The following is a 26,515-nucleotide window of genomic DNA, read 5'->3' on the forward strand; positions in this document are numbered from 1 at the left end:
TATTTTTCACTCTTACCCGCAGACCCCATTTAAATCCAGCTCCGCTATGTGAAGTGTTGCCCAGGCAATCTCCACTGGGAAAAAGTCATGGTTTCTCAGCTTTATTCACTCAGACTGTGTTTTCTTACTGTAAAGGATGCATGGCAGAAATCCCAGCCCTGGTCAGTGGCAGAAATCTGTTAGGCTGTGCTGGGACAGAGATGGCTGCATTTTCACAGCCTACTATTCTGGGGAGCAAGAGAAAGAAAATAAACCTCTAATTTTATGTGAAGTTTGTGTAGCTAGATATAGCCTTCATCATCAGTGTGACAAAGCATCATTAGATTGCACACAGGGCTTTGTGGTGTGGCCCACTGCGCTCTGTAGCTTTATTACCGGGTACAAATGCCAAGAGTCGGTAAATAAAAACAACAGAGGGAAAAGCTGTCCCCAGAAGTTAATGAGATATCAGGAATGTATCCCTGGAAACTGGAGCCCATGAAGGCACCAATCCTGGCATCCCATCCTTTTCCTCTTCAGGTAAAAGCAGGAGCTTGGCCTTGCTTCTCTGTTCTTGAGTGCCCGTGGCTAACGCACAGCGTGAAACCTTCCAGCCACGCGTGCCGGGAAGGGCAGTGGTGTGCTGGACGCGAGCCCTCCTCTACATATGTTACTATCGTCTATATGTAATCCATGTACCATGCTGGGACAGAGGCTCCCTAATTAGCATAACCCTGCCCCTGGGAGGGGCTTGGCTTATAAATATATTGCTTTTTCTGTGCTCCTTGCCTTTATTTCCTAAGGGAATGCAGATACTGGCAGTGGGCATCCAGAGCAGGTAAATGGCTAAAAAGGGCTAAAGTAGGAAACTTCCTTTTAGATCTAGCAGTCTTTATGTTCACAGGCACTGGGGAGGGGGTGGAGGGAAGGGAGAGGTGGCAGATGCTGCAGAGCATGAGGCTGCTGTCTCGCCAGCTTGCTTTTATCTTCGAAAGAGGAGAGACGTGGGGGAGAAGCCCTCACAGTCTTTCTCCCTCAGAGGCCTCCTGCAGAAGAAGCCCTTCTGGTGCTGCTTTCCCAGCGCCGGCGTGCAGCCTGCTGGAGTTGAGGGGCTCTGTCTTGCAGGAGGCTGGGGCAGACACACAGATGCTTTGTGGAGTTCAGTCTGCCCTCCAGGCAACCGAGTGCTTCTGCTTCTCAGCAGACAGCATGGCCAGGACGAGTGCAAGCAGGAGCAGCCAGGGAGGAGTTGTGTTGTGTGCTGTGCAAGGAGCTTGAGAGCCAGAGCTGCTCAGCAGGGCAATGAAGTTGTGTTGCAACTTGTGGGTATGTGACAGGGAGGGTGCTCCATCCTGGCCTGCTCTGGCAGAGGAAATGCTCTGCAGAGAGGTGGTGGCACCTTCTGCAGGACAGACCTCCTTAATTCATGCTGAATAGCAAGCACGTGGAAAGGAGCCTCCCGGAGCACAGCACACGGAACCCCAGGACACGGAGCAGAAGGAGAAATGGAGATGGGAATGAGCAGTTGTAGGAAAAGCTGCTACAACTGGTGGTGGAGCTGCTGAACTCTGAGTGTGTCTGGTAAAACTGCCAAGCTCCCAGAACTGTATTGTTGTTCTCATTGTTGTTCTTGGAGGTTTCACTCAGGGATGCTTTCACACACGGCCACGATTCAGATCATTCTGCTCCTCTGGTGGCAGCATTACTTGTTGCTTTGCCTCTCTGCTTGCTGTTGTCTAGGCTTTCTCCAACCAGAGAGCAGCTGACCTTATCTTCCCAGATGTTTCCCATGATCTCACCCATTCTAGCTTTCATCCCTGACCACAAGCAACACTTGGAACAATTAACACCTTGTGCTCCTAATATCTTATGGTTTACAAAGCCGCTGGTTACTAGGGCAACAACTGCACTTTTTTTCTTGCAGTGTATTGACTGAAAATCAACATTTTATATTAAAGGAAAAGAAAAATAATATTCTCTCTAGCCACAGTGAGTTACAACACCATCTCTCCTGTAATCAAGATATTGCTGAATTATGGTGCTATAAACAAACACTTGTGATATAACCACAAACACTGTGGGACCTGTAACACATTGGTAGTATATTTCAAGTGACAAACTCATTTATTGTGGGGAGTGGAGGGAGAAAAACACCTTTCCAGAAGCCACTGCAAGGAATTACAGCAAAGAACGACCAGCGCTTAAGGATACAGAAGTAATTCTACAAACCTGAGCAGAATAAAGCACTTCAAAGTATGAAGAAGATCAGAGCAGTACCAGTAGCTCCGAAAGTGAGGACACAGGACTTGATGATTCTCTCCCTCCCACTGCCATAAATCAAGATTAATTCCATAGCACTATTGTGAGACTGGTGTAAGGGAGCAGCTCCCGCAGGCCAGGGAAGGGAGCCCACAGCTGTCCTGCAGGCTGGTGGGGAGGCTTCTTGGCTTGTAGGTGGGACTTGAGTAACAATCATGAATCATTAAGGTGCATAACTGTCTGAGGGATCAAAGTGCTCAGGGGCTCTAGACCTGAATCCAGCCCATGGCAGGTGCTGTGGAGGCAGAGAGCAGGCTGGGAGCTGCTTGCTGAAGAGGTTTTGTCTTTTGCTGTGTTCCAGGTGGCTGCTGGGTCACTTTGGTCAGTGGGACTGGAAGAGAGCTGCCGTTTGCTCCCCGCACGGTGTGCCAACCCTTGTGTTTGGTGAGTTTCAGATCTTGAGACTTCCTTGCCCAGACAGGGTGATTTTAGATGCTGTTTTATTATGCCAGGGTGTGCTAGTCTATTTTGGTAGTGGTCTGCTGCTCAAGTTGTTAAATGCATGTGAGCTGTCAGTAGTGACTCTTGTCTGTAACCAGGACTATGGATGGAGTGGGGGAAGCAAGGTGGGCTGGGCAGCTCTTCAGGAACTTGCCAGCCACATGCAAAAGGACATCTGTGCCATGCAGTGGTAACAGGAGATATTGCCCCTGACACCCCTTTAGTAACTCTACCCCTGGAAAAAAAAATGTATATAACCATTTATGTACATCTATGAATTTAAGGATGATGGAGCACTTGTGATCAGGAAGTACCTGTGCTTAAAGGTAATTGACTGTGTCTTATAACCCACGTATTTATACCAACATGTAGAGTATAAATAGGTTATCCAAAGCTTGCATGGGGCTTCTAGGCCTGACTTTGAAGCGAAAACACCTAAACATGTGATATGCAAGGTGACCTAGCTGACCTTGTGCGTGAGAATGATTAGGGTGCCATTGCTTCTGGAAGGCTGGATTTCCAAACACTGGTTCTCTGCCTTTAGTTTTAAGTGAGTTTGGGGTTGAGGGGAATAAGGCTCCAAGCAACCCCACCACAGAGTTTGCAAATGAGCACAAAAATGCGTTGAATGGGAGCTGTTCTGTTTACAGACTTCTGATGGTTTTGATAGCGGAGCTCAAAAGTTCCTTGAATAATAGGTCTGTGATTTCTTGCAGCCTGTAAGTGCTGAACTTCTTTGGATTTCAAAGCAAATAGATACATCTTAACAAAGACCACCTTGTGTCAGCTATCTTTAAAGTTATAGCACATAGATTAAAATAAAACCTGTGTACTTGTCCCTCCTGGGATACTGGGGAAGGGAAAAGCATTTTCAGAATTCTTTAAACTCATCCTAACAGTATTGAACCAATTATTTTGTTAAACCTGGGTTTGTTTTCTGCCTCGCAATGAGAACATTTGAAGTCTATCATCTCCACCATTTACGAGTTACCAGTATGCAAGTGTAAAATTTCCAATTGGAACATATGGTATCAGAGGGAACAAGGGGGAAATATCTGATTGCTCGTGCTCCCCAAACTCCAAGTCTATGCATTTAGTATTTTGCTCACAGTTCCTGCAGGGGGAAATAAAAGAAATCATCTCTGAGCTGAGACCAAGCACTGAACATTTCACCCTGAATAGGAATCTGTTTGAGAAACTTATAAGCAGCTGAACAGGGAATAGAATAGAAACTACATTTCAGTTTCTTCACTGGGGTTGCAACTATGGGCAGAACTTACCACCAGTAACAAAAACCCTCTGAACTTTCTTCTGTATGTTCTGATGCCTGGTTTGGGGATGAGCCTGAAGCCCATGAAAGATGAGTTTTCCCTATGAAGGGAGGAACTCTCAGTGACTGCACTGATAGTGGAACCGAACGTGTCACCTGCCTTGACTCAAGTGGCTCATGACCAGCTGTACCACTTGTTCAGAGGTTTGCCAGAGGTGTGAGGAGCCTCGTGCTGTGTGTGTGGTGTGCCTGGTGAATGAGAACATGCTGGCAACTGATACTCAGCTCACAGGGATGGCTGAGGTGTTGAAGGAGCCGTTGCTGGTGGGATAGTGGATGTACAGCATGGGCTTGCAGTCCTCCCTCCACCTGGAAAAGGATCACTGGGTGAAGTGTGACCAGAGACCCCTCACAGTTCCTGTTGCTGTCTCTGCTGAGTGACACCAAACGATTTGGAGAAAGAAGGACCCAAGGACTGGAATGTAATTTTCTGTCCTGAGGATTTATGCAGAACTAGATTTTGGTGTTTCTGTCGATCTGAGCATAAAGACACAGCAATGCTGCTCAGGCATGCTGCTCCTGCACCAGGGCCTTGCCTCCAGCCAGTGCACAGGCACAGAGAAAGGAGGAGGGAGGCCGGAGGCAAGTTGTTTTCCCCCCAAGTGATCGCCTTGTGGCCTCCCCAGTGAGGCTGGGCAGCTCAAGGGCTGCCAGCAGAGCTGTCTGTGCAGGCAGTGGGGCTGCTGTGACCTGATACAGAGACCTGGAAACATTCTCTACTTCTAAGCCCCGAGATGCTCGCAGACTGTGCAGGACATCTTGCTGGGCATACTGCCTAGATTAACCTCCACAACTATTTGGCACCAGTCTCAGTTTTACCATGCAATGGCATAAGCCCTTTGAGACCATCGGGCATCAGTAGCTATTAGGTGGTGAGTAGTCATGTTGCTCCTGTAAATGTCCCTTGCTGGCACTGCGAAACATGTGGCCTCCCTGTACCAGCACTGAGTCGAGTCATTCTTGCAGCAACCCATTTACCCCATTACAGAAAATGATTGTGCAGACCTTCCTTCTGGGTAGGGGAGCAAGTACCCCTTTCCTTTGCTTCCCTGCCCAGCAGAGGATGCAGCTGGGCTGTAGGATGCAAGAAACAGGCTTCTTGCTTTTCATCCTAGCAGAATAAGTGGGGACTGAGCCTGCATCCCTGAGAACTGATGTGACCAAATCATGAAAGAGGAGGCTTTCACTCTGCAGAATGGAGGGTTGTGTAGTGCCACGTGTACAACCAAATCTGTCCTTCCTGCCATTCAGATGGAAAGCAGCATGTTTTGGAGTAACTTCCCTGGGAGGGGGAGGAACAGATGTTTGAACCAGAAGCGTATGTGACAGTTGGAAGAGACAGTGTGGAAACGCACAGTTGAAAGGAGAAGTCTGATGGGAGTGTGATGACAGCAGCAGGACTCCAGTGACAAGGAGTGGGAAGGAGAACATGCAGGGAGGAGTGTTACTTCGAAAGCTGAGCAAAGTGCACAAGAAGATGTGTCAGGAAAAGGAAGAGAGGAAATGTGAGAGAAGAGACAGGCTTTGGGATCTGTCTGCAAGCATGTGTGACCTGTTGTCTGACAAATGGAGAAAGGAATGCCTTTTATTCCTCTGCCTCCTTCCACTGAGCTAACTAACTCTTCTTGTAGCCAGGCTAGCTGGCCAGCTCTGGTGGAGGCCGTGTGGTAGAGAGGCTGAGACTTTTCTTCTGCCCAGTGCATTTGCATAGCAACACAGTAGCCGTGTGCCTTGGCATTTCTGGAGACTGCAAAAGGAGGAGTAGCGCTGACAATCTCGTAACAGGCTTCCCCTCTGCAACCGTGCATTGATCGCAAGGGCAGGATGTGTGAGGAGAAAAAGAAGTGAGTGCGTATTCCTCCTGCAGCAGGGAGGGACCTCTCCAGCAGCGCCTTACCCTGGTGACATAAATCACAGCTCTGCAGTGTCCGGTTTTACCTTAGTTCAGCAGATGTGCAAGGCACACTGGGAGCATGCTGCTGGAGTGTAAAGCCCCTGACGTTCAAGATACTGTAAGCAGGGGGAGGGAGGGCTATAACTTCTCCCACTGAGGGATTTACGAGTGCCGTTTTTCAGACCCATTCCTGCATGCGGATTCACTACTGACCCCCAGTATGCCTTGAGAGATGCAGACTGGCCAGTTCTGCTTTGTGCCTCGTATTAGGAAGGGGAGAGTTTCTCTAAGTATGGGACAGGTCTTGAAATACATTGAGTGATCTGTCAGTGAGATGCCAGCCACATCTGGCTGTGCTGGCAGCTGTCACTGGATGTTGCATGGCTGGTGACTCTTTCCCCCTTCATAGAAACACCGACATTGATTTCTTGCCATGAAATCCCAACAAATTAGGGGAACAGACAAAATCTCCTGTGTGGGCATGCGAGGGGAAGAGCTGCACTGGGGTTAGGAAGGCAGGTCAGAGCGCCGTGTCAGACAGCTCTGGGGAGACAGGTCTTGGGCAGCAGCAGGGACCTGTGAGGGATATGGGCTGTTTAGGGTTGAGGTTTGTCCAGCAATGCACTTGTTTGTTTATTTATTTTAAAGAGGAAACAGATGGGGAGGAATGTGAGGGGAAAACAGGAGAGACTCATTCCTCTTTGTTAGGGTGCCTACTCTTGGCATCAATGATGCATCCCACACCAATGCAATGCATCCACTTGTGTGTATTCATTGTGCCAAGGTGGCTTCACCTAGAAGCACCAGGCACCTTGGTGTTTTCACCCAGGAGTAATGAACCTTGCAGCAGGATAGGGCTGAGTATCCTCCACATGCTTGGCTTTACATAGCAGAGTCACACCTTTCTTCCTGTTAACTTGCACAGGATCTTGGCCTTTGACTTCAGTAAGAGTTGGGATCAGACCCAAGGTGTATTTTCTAAAGTTACTTGTGCAGCTACTGAAACTAAAACCTCAGAAGTGAAGACCTGTCTTCCCTGCAGTCTAAATTCAAAACAACAGAGCGGCCTTCAGTCTCTGGAGATAGTTTAAAAACCTTCTCAAGGTCTGTGCTCCTTGTGGAAAAAATAATTCAGACGATACTTGTCACATCTGTCAGAGTTGCCAGCCTTTGTTCAATACGGTAAGGGCGCTGTGTACCAAATGAATCAGGGATTCAACTCCATTTCAACTCCATGTTACCTTGCACCCGGGAAATTTCCAATCCCTGAAAAGGTGTTGGGGTGTCACTGGGAAAGCAGGCTGCAGGAGACCATGGCTGACTTCTGCCTCAGCCTTGCCAGCCTGGATATGCAGAGAAGGTTTCATTAGGACCGGTGGCCTGAGTTCCTCTGGCTTTCGCTGCAGCGGTGCTCCTGGCAGACCCGAGCTGTATATCACCCGGCATTTTACACGTGCCTAGGAAAGGGGGCTGAATCCCCTTCCTGCACAGAGAGCTGACAGACTGGGGGCCAACACACAGCTCTCAGCATTTTTTATTTACTATAAACCTCTTAAATGAAGGCTGGGGGGTTTCTTTCATTTACCATGTTGCTGTATGGAACCAATAACTATAAATTTAAATGGAAGGCTGGTAGGAGCACACTTACCTTTAATATAATAATTGTGTGAGTGCCGCTGCCGAACTGCTATTAGGATTATTCAGACCTTCTCAGATTTCATTGTAAAACATTAGGCTGTGAGAGGTACTGTAAGGGTGTGATTATCCGAAGAGGGTAAATAGTAGTGAGAGTTGTCGGCCAGAATTACTACAATGCGGAAGAAATGCTGAGTAGCTGAGAGTAGAAGAATCTGAGGAGCGTAATCTGCTGTTGAGAAATACAGTGGTCTGTCCATTGAGAAATACAGTGGTCTGTGCGTGGAGAAAACCCACCTGGTTTCTATCTGGATCTGCATTGGCTTAACAGGTTTGTCTTAAATTGTCATTGAGCATAATGTGAATCCTCAGCTGAGCATCGGTGTTAGCCCCCGCACTACTCTGTGGAGATTGTGACAAGGTATACAAGTCACTCTGGCACTTGAGCTGTACTGCAGGGTGCTGCCAATGTGGCCACGCTGGCTTGGGGCAGTGGAGAATCACGCTCTTTCTCTGGTGGGATGGGCTGGTAAGGACCTGTCACGGGTCTGGCTGTGCTGGCAGAGGTCTGCTATAGCTGGAAGGGGCCATGGACTGCTGTGATGGTGGAAGAGGATGACATAGGTGACATAGAATCATAGAATCATTTCGGTTAGGAGAGACCCTCAGGATCATCAAGTCAAACCATAACTTAACCAAACTCTAGCACTAAACCATGTCCCTGAGAACCTCGTCTGAACACCTTTTAAACCCCTCCAGCAATGGTGCCTCCACCACTGCCCTGGGCAGCCTGTTCCAATGCCTGACAACCTTTTCCGTGAAGAATTTTTTCCTAATATCCAAGCTGAACCTTCCCTGGCCCAACTTGAAGCCATTTCCTCTTGTTCCATCACTTGCTACTTGGGAGAAGAGACCAACCCCTCCATGCTACAACCTCCTTTCAGGTAGTTGTAGGCAGTGATAAGGTCTCCCCTCAGCCTCCTGTTCTCCAGGCTGAACAGCCCCAGTTCCCTCAACCGCTACTCATAAGACTGGTGCTCCAGGCCCTTCACTGGCTTCCTCACCTCCTCTATAACTCTATCTAGTTCCTTAATGTCCTTCTTATGATGAGGGGCCCAAAATTGAACACAGTGTTCAAGGTGTGGCCTCACCAGTGCCAAGTACAGTGGCACAATCACTTCTCTAGTCCTGCTGGCCACACTGTTCCTGATACAAGCCAGGATACTGTTGGCCGTCTTGGCCACCTGGGCACACTGCTGGATCATGTTCAGCCGCTGTCAATCAATAACCCCAGATCCCTCTCTGCCAGGCAGCTTTCCAGCCCTCTTCCCTGAGCCCGTAGAGCTCCACTTGCTGCCCCTGCTGCAAATGCAGTCCCTGCTCCTTCTGAGCGGTGACAAACACTCCAGGTGTCTGGAGTTGACAGGACCAGGGACCCAGGATGGTGGAGTTCAGGCACTGGAGGTAACTGGTGACTGGAGAGTCACTGTTCTCCTGCTCTAAGCAGAGCCCAAGACCACACCGTGCTGGGAAAGGACGCAGTGCTGGGAGGGCACTCAGCTATCCTGCTTTAGGCACTGGCCATCTTACAGTGTCACCTCCGGAAGGACAAGGCATTTGCAATTTTTTCCAGGAGGCAGGAAGAAAAGAGCAATGCTGCATACACACTCCTCCGCTGCCTTGATTTTTCACCTGTGATTGAGATTTTAATTTTGCATCCCATATGATTTCCATGTTGTAACACACGCCTCTTGGCTGTCACTGCAACAATGCCTTTTCTTGGCAGGGAAGGCAAATCTGAAAGGAAGCTCTTGAGCACTCTACTGTGTGAGTTCCTCAAATGATGGCTGTGTTTCTCCCCCTCATTCCGCCCATTTTCAAATAATTTTCGTGTGGGAATAAATCTGAGCACGTAACAATCGTGTTCAGCATATGATAACCAGAGACAATTGTGTATATACAAGCAGCCACATGGAAAACAAATGAGTTGATGGAAAGACAGAAAGAGCACAAGACGACCTAGGGACCACAGTCACCATGTTCACAGTGAGATCAAATAACTTTGCCATTTCCATATAATTACACCTTTTTCCTAAGAAAATAGGATTCTAAAAACCATTTTTAGTTACTAAATTTTTATCTCATCAGTTTATTCAGTGGTGGGAAATAAATCATCTCCCACCAACCAGTATACTATGGGCCAATTAAGCAACAAAAAGTATAATTCTGTCCTGAATTTAATCTATGAAATTCCAGTGAATTCAGTGGGGTTTTGTAACTGGAGGTCAGGATTTGGACACTAGTTTATAAATTAAAGAACAACAAGGGCTGTGCAGGGTCTGAGCTATTTGGATATTTTTAAATGCCAGATATACTGGGCTGCTGCTGATATCCTGAAAATGTGCCGTCTCTGAGGATGCAGTGAAGACAGGTTGGCAGGTTTTTGATTTTTATTTTGTTTTAATCTTTTCAGTATGTTTGTCTTTTGTGATTGAAGCTGTTTTTCTTTGAAATGTGTCTGCTTTTAGCTGGGGAGAAGCACAAAACTGAGACATTTTGGGGAAATTTTATCAAACACCTTTGTCTTGATATGAGAACTTGTAATTAAAGAAAAAAAATTACTTCAGTGGAATCTTTGATAGGTATACAATCCACACCTTGATCTCAACAATGTCTTTTAAACCTGAAAAGGGTTAAGAAACATAAAATTGAAACAGTTGCAAATTTCTGGTGGGAAGTTCACCGTCACTTAATTATGAAGTGATTCTTAACGTTTGTATGTATACATATGTGTCTCTATAAAGAATATATGCACACATATGTTAGACACTTTTTAAAACAATTTCACTGTAAATATATTTTCTATTCACTCATTGTAATGTTCCTACAGTTCTATGCAAAACAGGGCTTAAATATGTTAACAAAGCAGATGTTTAATGAATGTAAAACAAGAAGAATTCAGGGGCACTTGGCAGAAATCTACACCCTTTATTATTAAATTTCCCTTTAAATAAATTGTTCCATCTACATCATCAACCTAAGCTGGATACCTACAACTCTCTTCTGCTTTTCAGTAATTTTAAGACATTTGTGGAAGTCCCAATTGTGCATTGCAACTCTCCCCTTCCTCTCCTTCATTGCTTCATCATCCTGTTGACTTCTTTATTTCCCTGCTGTCCTTCTGAGTGTAACACCTCCATGGTCTAGCAGTGGGATGGACCCTCATCTGCTTCAGTTTGTATTCCGGTGTCTTGGCTCAGATACATCCTCACCACTGGGCATTGCTTTGGAGTCACCTGGACTTGTGGTCTTTCACAAAATCTCAGACCCAGGCTCTGGTGGCTCAGGCTGTTTGGCTCATGCCAGCAGAGAGGGGTATGCAGGAGAACTGCCTGGCATGGACCCTGCTGTCCCAGTGAGGTTCATTGTCCATGGCTGTCTCCAGAACTTGAGGCAGTTACTTTAATAGTAGCTTGGTGTGTCTACAGGATCTGCTGTCATACCTTAATTACAGCGTAGCTGCATACAAAGCACGGTGACTGAAAATATTACTGCCTTCTTGATAGTTTAATTGGCGGCATTTAGTTAGTTGTGTATATTCTTTTTCAGTGGAATTAAATCTAGAATTATGGAACTGATCGTTTTTCCAAGAGCAGGGAGTCTCGAGCCTGCTGTCGCAGGAGAGCCTACCTGAGTCAGCCAACAGCTTCCAGTTGTTGGAGCTGCTGTTTGCTGGCTGTTGCTATGGTGAAGTGATAGCACCAAATTGATACCAAAAAGGAAATTATATTTTCTGAACATATTTGTGTGAAGAAAAAATGTATAGGAGACAGAGAGGTCATGGAGAGGGGGAAGCTTAAGGGACTTTGAGGGCTTACCTGAGCCAGTGTTTCTTGTTCCCCTTTAACTGAAGGTCCGCCTAACCCTTTGACGACAATCCAAGAATCATTTGGTGCAGTGTCACCCTGCTTTGTTTTGTTTTGTGTTGTTTTTTATAACCATTTAAATGTTCTCCTAAACTATAAATACTTAGAACTTCAATTTTCCTTTGCTTTTTGGGAGTCTATATGTATATGGGCGGTCTATTCATTTCCCAGCTTTACAGCCAGTTTTGGGACTCCTATGTCCCAGCAGTGTAGTGCTGGTCACAGCTTAAGAAAACTTGTTTCAGCTTCTGCCTTTGCAGGACCTATATTGTTTATGTATTTTCTGACCATTACATTTTTAGCTCTTTTAAAGCCCTCTTGTGCTAACAACATATTTCCTCATCAGGATGGAATAACCCAATGCTCTCCTTGTTTTCTTAAACCCAGACCTCCAACTTACCCAAGATGCCGGTGGAACTGCTGGTCTGCACAATGCCCTCCCGCAGCTGATCGTCCTGGCAGCCTGACCAGGCAGGGAGATACCGAGTGCTTGGTTCGCAGTTCTTGTGGAGAAAACTTACTCCTCCTTCTCTCTAGCCAGGGACTTTGTACATCGCTCCCCATCTCAGCAGTGACATGGGCATCTGGAGACAGGCAGCCTGTCTTTAAAAGTTAAAAACCATGGCCAGACCCAAAGCTACATTCAGAAACATGTTGTGAGATAGTGTAGAACCACAATTATGCTTCTTGAAGAACGTTCTCCTCTTTCATTCATTTGAACATGAGTGGTTTTCATGTATCCTCTTGTCTGTATGCTGTGCGCTGCCCTAGTCCTGTTTTGAAGCATGGACAGAGGCATGATGGCCAAACAGAAAAGGATACACACTCATGTGCAGATATTGCTGAGTGTGGGACAGGAGTATTCACGGTTTTGGAGACAGCTATTGGATGATCTGAAAGCAACTCTGACTACAGCAACACTTCAGGACTGTGAAATAAATATCCAATGGTAGCTTTCTTGCCCCAGTGCCAGCCCTTCTGATTGCTTCCGTTACTGTCACTTCAGTGGTGTCTGAACTACACCTTGGCTGTGTCATCACCAGCTTCTGTCTAATGTGGGGTCATGCCTCCCTTTCTATCTAGTCCTTTGCAGGACTGCTGTTGTGTTGTAATTGCATTGGATTCCTAATAGAGTTTCTAGGTCTGTTGTCACAGCGTGATTGCAAGAACTTGTGTTGCATTCAATGTGGCCTTGATTACTTGCCAATTAAAGTGCAAGGAAAACACTTATAATCTTCTCCTTTAAAATTACATCTAGATTCCATCCCCTCTGAAGGCTATGGGAAACTTGCAGACACTGTTTCCCGTTATCCTGTCTTCCTACTTCTAGTATAATATTTAGCTTGGTGGGGTAGGTAGAAAAATGCTTTTTTCTTTCTTCAGTACCTTTAATTTTTTGACTGTGGTTCTTTGCATGCAAAACGGAAGCAGAAATGCCCTTCTGCAGTTGAGTTTTGCTCATTTCTCATGTGCCAGGTTGCTTGCGGGTTACAAGGTTTGGGATGGTGCCTCTTTAAAAAGAAGATACGTGGAAGCAGATTGTCCTGTGGTAGCTGAGCATGGAAGGATGTGCCTGAAGAAAGTGTGCTGTGGAAGGAAGGATGTGTTAAAGAGGGAGCAGAGATGAGATGAAAATGAAAGGAGGCGGTATGCAGGGGACATGCATTTTCCAGGAGCCTGGCAGTGTAGGAGGTGCTGCCCGGTGCTGGCAGATCTCTTGGAGCAGGTGTGCAGGGGCGACCTCCTGCCTGCAACCCCCCAGCAGCTCAGCAGCGTGTGCTGGGAAAGAGCTGGGCCAAGGTGTGAAGGGGAGCAAAAACAGGAGGGAGAGAAGGGAGAGAAAGGGAAAAAAGAAAGCCGTGAGGAATATGGACAGCGTGACAAGAAGTGGAGGGAGCCCACCTGTGAAGATAACCATGAGTTTCTGTTGATCCTGTCTGTGGTTATACTGCAAGGAGGTTTTGAACTGCTACCTAATATGACTGTCAGTTACTTCAAGTTGCATTTCTCACCTCAGTCACAAGAAGTGCATTTGACAATAATTAATTTTGTGTGTGCAACTGGGAGTGTATCCTACTCCTGCACAGGTGCCAGCTTAATGGGATATGGCTACAGGAGATAACAGCCCGTGCCACCCCGTTAGGTGTTTTGAGGGGTCACCTGTTCATCTGGACTAATATTTTAATTGTTGCAACATTAGGTTTCCCATTGTTGAATTGGTATCAGATTAACCTCTGTCTCTCTGACCTTGCATGCTGGCAAGCTCCTTAAACAACATTGCTAATTTTATTTTCTACTTTCAGCATGTATTTAAGATGACTCTCTTTGTTTCATAGGCTAAATAAGAACTATATGCACTGGCTGAGATCCCAGTGAGCAATTATAAATATTTTACTATAGTTACAGGACTTGGAATTCAGCCTCAGGCCGTGGGCATCAGAGGTCCATGCGTGGAAATTCCACGTGTTGTAAGATTGGGAGGGTTTCATATGGAGGGATTCCTCCTCATGTTTACTGAAGCCAAGCTCTTGATTAAAAAAAAAAATATAATAATAAAAAGATCTTGTACTTGTAAATCAAAACTTCACAAACAGCTTTTGACTATACCAGTTAGAGAAGAGTTAATTGAGCCTCTTCATCTCTATTGCATGTTAACACAGAAGGTCAGTGATGGGAGAAGCTAGGTCCAAACTGCAGGCGTTTGAAACAGCCCCCTAACTAGACTAATGAGTATGCTGTTGAGATGAACAGGTCATTTAACACTTTTCATGTCGCTATTGTCCATCCAACCTTAAATGTCAACTCTGTCACTCTGATAGGCTGGTTCTGCTTAAAAAGGTTTCCTGGCTTTGTTAGATTCCTCGGAGGGATTTCCCCCCGCCCTTATTCCTAATTGCTGGCAGAACCCTACGGATGTATTTATATCAGCCTTTTCATTCGGGTCAAGTCTTCACTAGAGAGTTTTGCCAGTGGGTAAGGGTTGTGAAGAGATGTGATACAGACAGAAGTGGAAGCACCAAATGCAGTTGTAATTATACTGCTTAAAGTGCAGCTTATCGACTGTGATGGAATAACTGGCTTTGCTAAGGGCAGGATGGTTTCCTACTCTGCTGTGCGGAACGTGACGATGTGCTGGGGCTGCATGTGTCTGCACTAGGACCATCTCACAGAGCGCGTGTGCTGGACTTCAACTGTCCAGGAAACATCTGAGCCTGGTCAGCCCCAGCCTCGGGGAAGAGCTCTGAACGGGCCTGGTGGAAAGGACCTTCTGCTGATACCCGCCTTGCAGTAACCCCTCGTGGCGGAGGTGAGAGTCTGGTGTTGCTACTAGGACTTGAGCACCTCTTTACTGTACTGATGCTGGATGTCCAGGTTGCTTGAAAAAACATTTCACAGGAACCAAGTTGCGTTCCTGACGGAACTGAATATTTATCAGAAAAGTTTTACTCCGCTTCCTCACCCTGTGAACAGCCAGCATGTTTCTTCTTGGGAGACTTACATTTTTCCTGTGACCCACAGTGCTCTGTGGCCTAGAAGGCCTCAGAAAATTACTTAGGTCAGGAAGACAGCAGGCAGATGGTCTCGGGGTTTCCAGTGAAATTTCTTGACGCCCCCTGTACTCCTTGCCTTGAATAGACTCCCTAGTGTCATGACAAGAAGCACAACAGCATGGGCACTCCTAATTTAACCACACAGTCATGGGCTCAACACATTCCAAAGCTGGGAAAAGGGCAGAAGGACGGATGCTGTGTTGGTATCCGACACATCATTGCAGTTATTTGGCCCTGCAGACTTGGGTTTCTGATACCTGCATCAGCTCGTGGATAGAAAGGTGGAAACTTGGGTATCAGCACTACAAAATAAAGGCTAATGGGGTAAAATAGCACACCTCCAAGTGTTTATGCTGCAGACCAGAAGAACTTTTGTGGCTGTTTCCATTGATGCTGCTGAATCTGAGGCCAAGAATCTCCTCAAAAAGGAAACTGCTTTGGCAATGCACTGTGTAGTTGAGCTGCACCTCCAAGATGGGGACAAGGTAACTGTTTTATTCCTCCTGAAAATGATGATGTATGTTTGGGAAGCTTTTCAGACACACCAGTTTGTTTTGAGGATATCATTTCATTGAGTGCCCTAGTCATTTTTCTGTGACTGGTGTGCTTCTAATTCACTGAGGTGCTTTGAAATTTCAATGTGTGAATTCTTACTAGCCTCTTCCTACCTATTGATAGGTGATGCTACCTGTGATCAAGACAGCCAACACAACAAGCAAGGACACAACATCTATTCAAATCAACTGTTTGGCTGAAACCACCCGAAATGCTGAGCAAATGCCCAGTGAAACCAGAAAGAGGTCAAGTACAAGTTAAAGTCAGGCTAACTTTGTACATCAAAACAATTTGGACTCAGAATGGGAAGCTTGTTCAAGTTCTTGAGGACTAATCTTTTACACACAGTTGTCGCCGTCCAGGATGCCTCCGAGGGATTCATGGTCTCACCGATGGGAAGGAGATTAGCTGGATGAGCTGTGGAGCTGATCAGTGGTGGTGAGGATGCAGTTTTTACTAGACCCATGGTATGGTGTTCCACAAAGGTCAGGTATCACTCTGTTCATTTTCAGCACTTCTGATTTCTGAACAACTTAAATATTTGGTGGGCCTTATTTTGTTAGCCATCTGACACAACTGGAGCAGGACAGAGCTGTGAGAAGGCTGACCCCACCAAGTTGTCACTAGTGTTCAGATGAGACCTGGCGTTGGCTGAAGAATAAGTGAACTTACTCTAGACCTCAGGCAATTCTAGGGAGCAGAAGGCGGCATTTTATTTGCAACTGTGGCTGACCTTCCTGAATTTAAGGTGTATTTATGTAATCTGTTGATTTGTTCAAGGGCTCCTTGGTGGCTTCAGATTTTTTCACAGCAGCCTCCCTGTCCTATCATCTCTAGCTGAAAAAGAAATGTCATTCTGTCTTGGCAGGTAGTGACATGGCTTCAACTGGTTGCATCTCTGCTGCTTCCTGGACAGCACCAACATGATCTACATGGGCCAGAAGCCTTCAGTGTTTGGCAGCTCTAGCTGGGACGGGACTTCGCGGTCAATCTCCTCAGCAGCAAACTATTGCAAGTATCGGAAGCTGTCTGCTTGCTGTGGGACCCTGAACCAAATTTTATGCCTGGGTCTTTATGTTCAAGATTGCCTGGCCTGGGTCCCTGCTATGGGATGCAGGGTATGGTCAACAGTTGCTTAAAAATGTTGCAAGTGTTCGCAAAATGAATCCCACACGTAGCAATCATGGTGAGGGTCAGGTCAGAACTTTTCGGAGGGAAGGTACAGGACTATGCATTGAGCTCTCCTGGTATGGTTGCAAACTTTGCTGCCTTCTGTGCCAAGGGCCAGGCATCATGAAATTTCTTTTATAGCATAAATACACAGTAATCTGTAGCTTCCTGTAGCATAAATACACAATAATCTGTAATATTAAACCAAACCAAACCTAAAATTTGCCAAACCTGCACTTCTTAGGAGTATGTCCCTGCTCCTGGTTGTACCCTTCTGCACCCTCCTTTGCTTTGGCTCTGGTACTCACCTGGCCCCTTGGAATACTGGTATAGTCTACTAATCCAGCAGAAAAGTAACCCAGCTAAAAAGGAGGTTGAATTTGGGCTTCCTTTGTTTATTTTCTGTTAGGTTAGTGAGCTGCCTTGGCTCCCAGAGGGTTCAGGTGAAGGCCAGAGCTGGAGTGCAGGAGGCAGTAGGATTGCACGGCCTGGAAGAGGTTGTAGCAAAAGGTTAGATGTGCTCAGCCAACTTTCTAGGCTGTTTTCTTGGTGCACCACAAGAAAGTGCCCAGATTCAGGGGCCAGGTGCAATGTGCAGGGTAGAGGGCACTACTGGAGAATTTCTTTCAGCAGTGGCAATTCTGGAGGTGAGCAGAACCTTTTCCTATGTGGGTTATGTTCACCCGTTTGCTACTCAGCCCTCCACTGCTTTCAAAACCATGCTGTAAGTGCTAGGACAAAACCTTCAACCCAGCTGTCTCTCAGCTACCAAAATATCTCCTTTGCCCCTTGACCAGCTGTCAAAACTTTCCTGGCCTTCCTAGAACAAGCATCTTAGGGAATGTTTCCCTTGGCCTATGAGAAATAGGAGGGATGGTCTGGAGACAACTGTCAGGACTGCGCATTTGATGCCAGGCGCCTGTCCTAAGCAAGCCCATTCATCGGAGCTGCCACCCCTCACCTTCGCAATGCTTCCAGCTTGGTGTGTTCTGTGGGATGAGATTGTGGTTCAAGGAAGAAAGTGCTTCAGATCAAAAAGTTGTGTGACTCCAAAGCCAAGAAAAAAAGCCTTAATTATTCAACTAGTTTGAAACACTTTAAAGTATCTCTAAAAATAGGTGAGAGGGATGTTTGTCAGCTACAAAGAGATTATCCTGAAGTAGTATTGCTTGTATTATTTTATGATGATGCTACAGAATACGGTCCCTCAGGTAGCCTCATTAATGTTTATGAATGAACCCCTTGTTTTATGCTCTTGGTTTTAGAAGGCAGAAATAGGACAAGAAGCTAGTAAGGCTGGTTTTACCATGTATGCCTTGGAAAGCCCCAGGACACGGGTGTAAGGTCTCTATAAGCCTCAGTGGTTCTGTGTATGGATGGCAATTGGATTTGGGCGCTCGCTAGACCAGCTGAGAAGGTGTACCCATAGGGAGAAATCCAGGCAGGGCTTTGGCTGAAATCCTGGCTGAAATTCAGCATGCTTCCCAGCGGATCTGTGAGTGGATGTTGGCACTCCTCTATGTTTCATCACCCGTTTTGTTTCGATCTGTTCCAGCAAAGGCAACCCTATAGCCATAAGTGCTTCCACAAAGCAGTATCTGGTAAACCCCACTGTCTGTCAGCCCAGGGTGGAGTCTGCTTTTCACTATCTGTTCCTTAAAGAGGGCAACTGTTTCTTCTGGCTATCTTAAAAGAAGGGTGGCAGTTACACCCAGCCCATAACAGTATGTGGTGGTTTCTGAGTCTTACCACTCCAGCCTTAAAATAACAGTTCTTTTTTCTGAGCCAAGCAACAATTGTGGTCAGCCACTAATACCAGTTTAACCATTTGGCAGCTGCCCTATAGGGAAAGCTCTTTCAAGAAAGCCAAAGGAGCTCTTGTCCCTGTAGCCTCAGAGCCATGCTGGGTTGGTTTCAGTCAGAAGGGCATGTTTACAGACTTCCTTGTATACGATCAGCCTCTATAATAACAACCAAATTCTAGAAAGTTGTGGAAGTAGGTTAGAAATAGTAAACAAAGTTGTTTTGGTGTTTTATTTTATGAATGATTGGGTAAAACTCCCTGATCCCCCAGACAAGCACGCAGTTGCTTGCTCTGTAGTTCCTTTTCCATCCATCGTGTGATATGACTGTCAGTGGAGTTTATTTCGGGCTCGGTTCCCTTCCCTGTTACCCATAGTAGTAACCGGCTCCGCAAACAGTGCCGTTGGAATTGGAATCGAGCCCTTACGGCTTTAGGGCAGAAATTCGCAATAAAAGGCTATTGTAGGACGAGGTCCCACCCTCTCCCCCGGGATGCTGCCGGAGCTGTCCCTCGTCCCTTTGCTCCGCTTCCCGCGGCTCCCCTCGTCCCCCTGCTCTCGCAGCGGATCTCCTCTTCAACAGGGCACCAGCACGGCCAGTGTGCGGAGCCGGACCCCGCGTTGCCCGTCACCGCGGCTCTCCGCTGGGCAGCGCGGGGAGGCTGAGCACCGCACGTCGCGCAGCGACTCCGCAGCACGGCCCCGGTCCGTTCCACGGTGAACGGGGCAACCGGCTCTCCGGGCAGCCGCAACCACGTGGCGGGGCCGCGTCCCGGTCCGCAGCGCTCCCGCCAGCCGGGGTGGAGGTTCCGCGGGGCGCGCAGCGGCGCGAGCCCCCCTCGCGCCAACTTTTCTCCTCTTCTCCCCCCCACCCCGCCAAGGCGCGCGCCGCCAAACTCCTTTTCCCGGCGGGCGCTCGTTTTGAATGAATGACTTCACCCGCGCCGGCCAACCGCCGCGCGGCCCTGCTTAATATTCATGAGGCGCCGCGCCAATGAGCGGGCGAGGAGGTTGTTTTAAACGGCGGAGCCCCGCAGCCAATCAGGCCGCTCTCGTAGGCAGCCAACGCGAGGCTGAGCCGCGCCGAGCCCCGCGTCGTGCCCTGCGCTCCAGCTCCTGTCCACACTCCCGCGAACAATACAGGTACGTGCAGCCCCGCCGCAACTTTTCGGGGGGCGGCTGCCCCCTGCCCGCCCTGCTGCTGCCCCGCCCTGCCCCCGCGCCTTCACCCCTCTGCTCTACCTGCCCCGGGATTTTTTTTTTTTTGTTAATATTTTTTTTTTTTCTGTTTTCTGTTCCTTCCTCTGAGTTTTTTTATTTTTTTTTAATTAAAAAAAAAAATCGGGAAAATCACCCAAAACTTTCTTAGCCCCTCGCAAGGGTATCGGTGGTACTGGGGCAGATGCTGCGCGCAGCTGGCGGGGCGGCGGACAGCGGGCGAGGCGCAGCGTTTGCACCCCGTACTTTTCCCCTGCCCCACCGAGAGGTCCCCCCCGCCGCGGTGGGGCTACCTGTCCCCGGTGCAGCCCGGTTTCTCCCTGCCGGGCTCCCGTGCCGCCGAGAGTAATATGGCTGGTGCAGCAACTACACCGGGACTAACTCTTCTTCTCCCCCGCATGGGCAGGGATTTTTCTCTGCCGCCTCCTAATGTCGCACGGCAAAACGCGCGGCGCCCTCGGCTTTTATTTGCCCCCTTCCCCTGGGTGGGCTCGGTGGGTTGGCGGCGGTGGGAAAGTTGTTGGCCGTGCGCAATGCCGTGCCCGCTGTTTATTCTGCATTAATATGGCTGTCGCTTTAGCATCTGACAGGGATAAACCCTGCGCGCTGCGCCCGTCTGTCCCGGCGAAGCAGTTTTTTTCTCGCTGCTGCCGCCTCCAAACACCTCCGATCCTTTCGCCTCTGTTTCCGCTGCTCTTCCCCTACCCGAAAAGGTGTCTCTGGCAGGGCTGCGCCCGCGGCGGGGCCCTGTATCGCCTCTTCCCCGCGCCGTGCCGCCCGTGCTGTGGGCATTAATATGGCTGGCGCTGGAGAGCCCCGGCGAAGGGAAGAAAGACGTGTAAGCGGTATAGGGATGGGGAGGGGAGTCGCGGCGAGGAAAATCTCCTTCTCGACGCCCCGCAGGGGGCTCAAACCTTTCGCTTTCGCCCCGGCTTCTCTCTCCCCACCACCCTGTGCCCTCGGCCGGGCGCCTGGGGGCTGCCCTGGGGCTCTCTGCACTCTTTTTCTGGCGGCGCGGAGGAGCGTAGCGGCGGCGATAATGGCTGCACGGGAGCCTTTGTTAGAGAGCGCTGCGCTAGGCAGGGGCCGGGAGGGGGGGTGGGGGCGCCTCCCGCCCGCGCCCCGGCCCCGCCGCCCCCGCCGCCCGGCGGGGGGCTGAGCGGGGAGCCCCTTCTCGGCGGGGGCGGCGTTTTGGCGGGGACGGCGGCCGGGGGCGGCGGGCGCGGGGGGCCGAGCGCGGCGGAGGGGGAGCGAGGCTTTGTTCGGCGGCGCGGCGGCGGCGCTGGGAGAAGCCATCTTAGCGAGCGGGGCCGGCCCTGGGTGCGGAGCGCGGCCGCCGCCGCTGCTGCTCCTGCTGCCGCTCGCACCGTCCGCCCGGGGCCGGGCCGGCGCCCCTGGCCGCCGCCCGGCCCCCCGGCGCCCCCCGCCCGCCGGCTCTCCGCATTTCAGGGGCACTTTCTTTCATCAGGAGGCATTTCACAAAATGGAAGATGAATTATTGGTGTCTGGCGGAGCCGCCGCTGCCCCCTCCGCCCGCCGGCCCCGGCCCCGCCGCAGGTGCCCGCGCCCCGCGGAGCCCGGCGGCCGCGGTGACCTTGGGGGGGGAGAAGATGGCGGGAGGAGAGCGGAGCGGAGCCCGGGCCGGCCGCGGCGGGCCGCTCGCCCACAACTTTGGGAGCAAGTGGTGGCTCCGGCCCCGCTCCGCGCTCCGGTCTCGCCGCCCGGTCCCCGATGTCCGCGGGTTTTCCTCTCCCCTGCGCAGGGCTCTGGGGGGGAGCTCCGGCAGCGGCCGGGGCAGGAGAGGGCAGTTTAAAGCCACTTTTCCTGCTCTTTGGGGGTTAATAGGTGTAATTAAATATTAACGTTGTGCCAATAAAAATTAAATTTTAAAATGCCTAAGAAGCTGTAAATAGGAAGTATTGCTGCTTTTTTGTTTTGTTTTCTTTTGTTGAGGGGAAAAAAAAATACAGAAGAGGGGGAAAGAAATACAGCCCAAAAGTTAGCATCGTCCTCTCGGTGACTTGCTAATCACATCTTTGCACTGACCACTGTGCCTCTGAACATGTCACTTGGTGGAGCAAGAGCAAGTGTTCCTCACCTTGTGGAGCTCTGTGGGCCCTTTTATGTTTAAAACTGTCTGTTGTTTGCAGCCCTTCTGTGAAAGGTTATGTGCTTTTACTGGGGGGAAATAATCTGTCCTGCCTTTCTGCGTGGACAGCAGCTGCTAACATGAACTCCAGCTACTCCAGGGATAAGTCATAGCCTGGCACTGTGCATGCCACTCAAGCCCCAGCATGGTAGCCAACTAAAACAAATATTTTATGTTAGTTCATATATAACTCTTAATGGGCAGGAATATGTGTATTTAATAGCCTGTCTCCAGTCTTTGGGCATGATGTAAATATGTATCATTGTAAACCTTAAATCCGTGACCAGTTTCACTTGGCTCAAGTCTGCAACCCAAGTGTCAAGGAAGAATTATTTAAGTTTCTGTATTTGGGATGGTAAGAGGTATTGAGGGGGAGAAAGGAATGCGTTACTGATGGGACATCGCTTCAGGGCATGGTGGCATATACACATACAAATATATGCACAGCATGTGTGTATACACACCTATGTATATACATTCATGTATATATGCATTCACTTTTCCCCCCCTCTTTCCTACAGAGTCAAGATGGCTAAAGGTGATCCGAAGAAGCCCAAGGGCAAGATGTCTGCCTACGCGTTCTTTGTGCAGACATGCCGTGAGGAACATAAGAAAAAGAACCCAGAGGTTCCCGTCAACTTTGCAGAGTTTTCTAAGAAGTGCTCAGAGAGGTGGAAGGTACCTTAATTTGTGACTTCCCAAAGGGATACCTTCTTGTGGTATCTGCTAGGATGAGGTGTGTGTGTTGGAACATGAAGGGAGCCCGTGCTGTTTTGGTCGGCGTGCAGTTTTTGTCAAGGTCTCCTGGTTATTGAGCGGGTGCTGCTGGCTCCTGTAATGATTGTGAAGGCTTCAGCCCAGTGTATCTGCCCATTAGGTGCTTCCACTGCAGCCTGGCCTCCTTGCCTGTTCTTGAGCAGTGCCCTTCAGCAGCTGCATCCCTCCAGGCCTGTGTCCTCAAGAAGGACTCTGGCTGTATGTGTTTGTCCCATTTCTGTTGCTTCTCTCTCACTGAGTATGCCAGCTGTGGCTGCGGTCCTTGGTACGGGACCTTTGTTCCCAAGGTGGTCCAGCTGGAAAACAAACACATTCTGAAACTCCCCTGTTGAGTCAGTATGTGCTGGCTTATTAAAGTTTGCCAGCTATTGAACAGTTGGGTAATCACAGGTTTGGTGTGTTGTTTTTTGGGTTTTTTTTAGACCATGTCAAGCAAGGAGAAGGCTAAATTTGATGAAATGGCAAAGGCTGACAAGGTACGATATGATAGAGAAATGAAGGACTATGGACCAGCTAAGGGTGGCAAGAAGAAGAAGGACCCCAATGCCCCGAAACGACCACCGTAAGTAACTTTCAGGCATTAAATGAACAAGTATTTTGGTTTGTTTTTACGCCCTGTAACACAGCTGATAAGTTTCCATAAAAGAAGTAGATGGGGCATACTGTTGGTATAGCAGTATTGGTAATCATAGGTTACTGATACTGTCTTTTAAATCTTCTAGGCAGCTTGTAATTTTGATCCTGTAGAGTACTAACAGGAGCTGTCAGTACTTGGTACTGAGTTTAACTTGTGGTGATGGAAGACATGAAAGTGACTGGGTCACAGTGAGACTTGTGTATTTAAAATGGAATTGAGTGGTGGGAGGATAGACAACACTTTCTTAAAAACAGCATTCTGCTTAAAAACAGCTGCAGGCCTGGGCCTCAGTAAAATCAAAATCTTTTTAGGATTGTGGTTTTTTTGTGATTTATTTTTTTTAAGTTTAAAAAAAAGTATTTCTGTACAATGCGTGAGTGCATGTGTGGATGTTGTGGGTGAGGGACGGAGGAAGGGGATGCTCCCCCAATGCGCTGCTGTGATGCTGACTGTCCTCTGGTGCTTCTCCCCAAGGTCTGGCTTCTTCCTCTTCTGTTCAGAGTTCCGCCCCAAGATCAAGTCCACAAACCCTGGCATATCCATTGGGGATGTAGCAAAGAAACTAGGTGAAATGTGGAACAACCTCAGTGATGGTGAAAAGCAGCCTTACAATAATAAGGCAGCTAAGCTGAAGGAGAAGTACGAGAAGGTAAGGCTAGTTTGTTTTCACTTGTCTCTTCCGTACTGGCTCGTGTGTTGATGCGTTTCTGTAACATAGACCCAGCTAAGGTGGCCCCAGCGTCATGAGCTTCTCCAGCTTACAGACCTGTTCTCATTGCGCTGTATGCTACATACCCGAACTTTGTGTACGTTGGGATGGAATAGGTTAGAGAGCTGCAGGTGGATTCCAGCAAGGAGGGAGAGCTTCCCCTCAGTGCCGTGCAGCAGCAACTGCTCGTGTTGCCCCAGCGAAGGGTTTGCTATGCTGTTAAAGGAGCTTTGTCCTGTTAGCAGGAAACGTTTGAGAGGCTGGGTTCTCTTCTCCTCCTCAAATAAATAACTGAACACAGGGTTCAAGGCCTCCATCATCTGGAGGCAGATGCGTGTGCTGAGGTGTCTGCATCCCTGTGTGCTGGGGTGCTGCTGTGTCTCCTTTTGGGGATGCAGCTGTGGACAGCCAGTCCCTTTACATTAATGCCTGCTGCTGTACAAATGCTGTGTGTGTTTGCTGCTTAGAGCAAATTAAGACATCCCCTTGACTTTGCAGGATGTTGCAGACTACAAGTCTAAAGGAAAGTTTGATGGCGCAAAAGGAGCAGCAACCAAAGCTGCTCGGAAAAAGGTAGAGGAAGAAGACGAAGAGGAGGAGGAGGATGAAGAAGAGGAGGATGAAGATGATGATGATGAATAAAACTGTACAATACTTGTCTCCATGTGAATACCATAGAGTAGGGGAAACACCATAAATGAAGCACCTCTTATTTGAGATGGTGTCTTTTGCCCTTATTAGGCTTAATTAAAAAAAATTCGGATTCCGATCGCGTTGTAGTTTCTAAAAGTGCTCTAGAAATTTTAACTGGTTTACATGAAGTGGCCATGGGTGTAGTGAGCACCCTGAAACTGTATCAAAGTTGTACATATTTCCAAACATTTTTAAAATGAAAAGGCGCTCTAGTGTTCTCCTAACTCTGTGCACTTTGCTGTTGGTGTAACAAAGCATTTAAAAATGTTTCAAGCATTTTTTTAATTTGTAAGGTGGTGTTACTATATGGTTATTGGCTAGAAAATCCTGGGTTATAAACTGTACATATCTATAGTTTGTAAAAACTAGACAGATTCTTGTGGTACATGCTTAGAGTTATGATGCCTTAGAGGAGCTGTGATGACTTGGAAAGGCTGCACGTTCCCCGGGGTGCCATGGCCCAAAGCATGCACTGCGAGGGTAGATCTATTTACACTACAGTGGGCGTCCATTTAGCTTAAAGTTGTCTTTCTGTATATAGTGAAATAGCATTCTGCTGCCATTCTTAGTTGTGGAAGGGGGTTCAGCTGGCATGAGAAGTGTATGGATTTTTTTAGTTAAGTGCGGTAGTTTTTAAACTGAAACTGTAGACATCTCTTCATCGTCAACTAAGTGAAGAGCCAGTGCAGCAACTGAAGTTCAAAAACACTCTGTACTTAAATGAATTTGCAACGTTCTGTTTTTTTTGTATGTTTAGAATGCTGAAATGTTTTTGAAGCAAAATAAACAGTATTACATTTTTAAAACTGTTCTTGACAACACTCTAAATTTCTGGTTTAAAAGGATCTTAACAACAGCAAGAGGTTCATTTTGAAGTCTGTGGCATCCCTCAGGGCTGGTGACTTAGGAAACATTCTGACTCAAGGATTAAAAAATAAATAATAAACTAATAAATGGTGGCCAGCCAAAACTGGCTGAATTGAAAGAGATGGCTGCTCCAGCTAATATGCAATCGTAACTGTTTATGGCTGAGTGGCATAAGATGCTATGCAAGTTTGAACTTTATTACTTGAACTTGGGAGCCTAAATGAACATTCATGACGTAATTGTTTGTTTGTGTGTGTATATAGCAGCATTCAGAGATGCAGAGAAAGGTAGGTGGCTAGGAATGAGGCTGACACCATGGAATAAGTATAAAAGCATAGTTTGGATTTCTTTTTTCAGTTGTGTTGGGTAAATTTATAGCCCAAATGCATTGCTGTACATATTAAAATGTGCCTTTTTTGTCCTGTGTTAAACTGTTTCAGACTTGTGTTTTTTTTCTAGCATCTTAATTCATGGCAGAAGCCAGGTGCCTAGTCTAACTCCCTGCTCAAGTAGGAGTGTGGCGCAGGTATTCAGTCTGTGTCCTTTCTCTAATGATGCAAGTTTTAATAGCAATTGGGTGCTGTGAGGTGGGCTGGGGGGGCAGTGCAGGTGTCTCCCCTCTGGTGACCAGCTGGCTGCATTGCAGTTGTGTCCTCTTTCCAAATCCAAGCTGAGGATGTTTTGCAGCTCTTGAAAGGGAAAAACAATACCTGGTCTCTAGCTGGTGACTCTAACCTTATTTTTCCTTAGTGTGGAAGCTGCACAAACCGGGAGAACTATAGCACCGGTGTTTCCTTGGCAGCAAGGAGGAGATAGGGGTGTGAGAACACTTGCATTAATAGCAGGTCGAAGATGTGAGCTGC

At 48.0% G+C, this 26,515-nt stretch overlaps 1 protein-coding gene and 1 long non-coding RNA gene across 2 annotated transcripts; both read left to right on the plus strand.

Annotated features, from left to right (window-relative positions):
* The first annotated feature begins 786 nt into the window (after positions 1 to 786).
* Positions 787 to 17,212, plus strand: LOC139828895 (uncharacterized). The gene is made up of 4 exons (XR_011740952.1): positions 787 to 817; positions 2,600 to 2,682; positions 15,754 to 16,068; positions 16,499 to 17,212. It is a non-coding gene; the product is annotated as an uncharacterized lncRNA (long non-coding RNA).
* Positions 17,213 to 19,596: 2,384 nt separating this feature from the next.
* On the plus strand, positions 19,597 to 26,083 carry HMGB3 (high mobility group box 3). Its single transcript, XM_065846444.2, has 5 exons — positions 19,597 to 19,745; positions 22,491 to 22,647; positions 23,169 to 23,308; positions 23,858 to 24,032; positions 24,591 to 26,083. The coding sequence occupies exons 1-5, from the start codon at positions 19,597 to 19,599 to the stop codon at positions 24,732 to 24,734; spliced, it is 765 nt and encodes a 254-aa protein (XP_065702516.1). The 3' UTR covers positions 24,735 to 26,083.
* Positions 26,084 to 26,515: the final 432 nt, after the last annotated feature.

This window comes from Patagioenas fasciata, chromosome 11 (assembly GCF_037038585.1).
Source record: "Patagioenas fasciata isolate bPatFas1 chromosome 11, bPatFas1.hap1, whole genome shotgun sequence".
NCBI lineage: Eukaryota > Metazoa > Chordata > Aves > Columbiformes > Columbidae > Patagioenas > Patagioenas fasciata.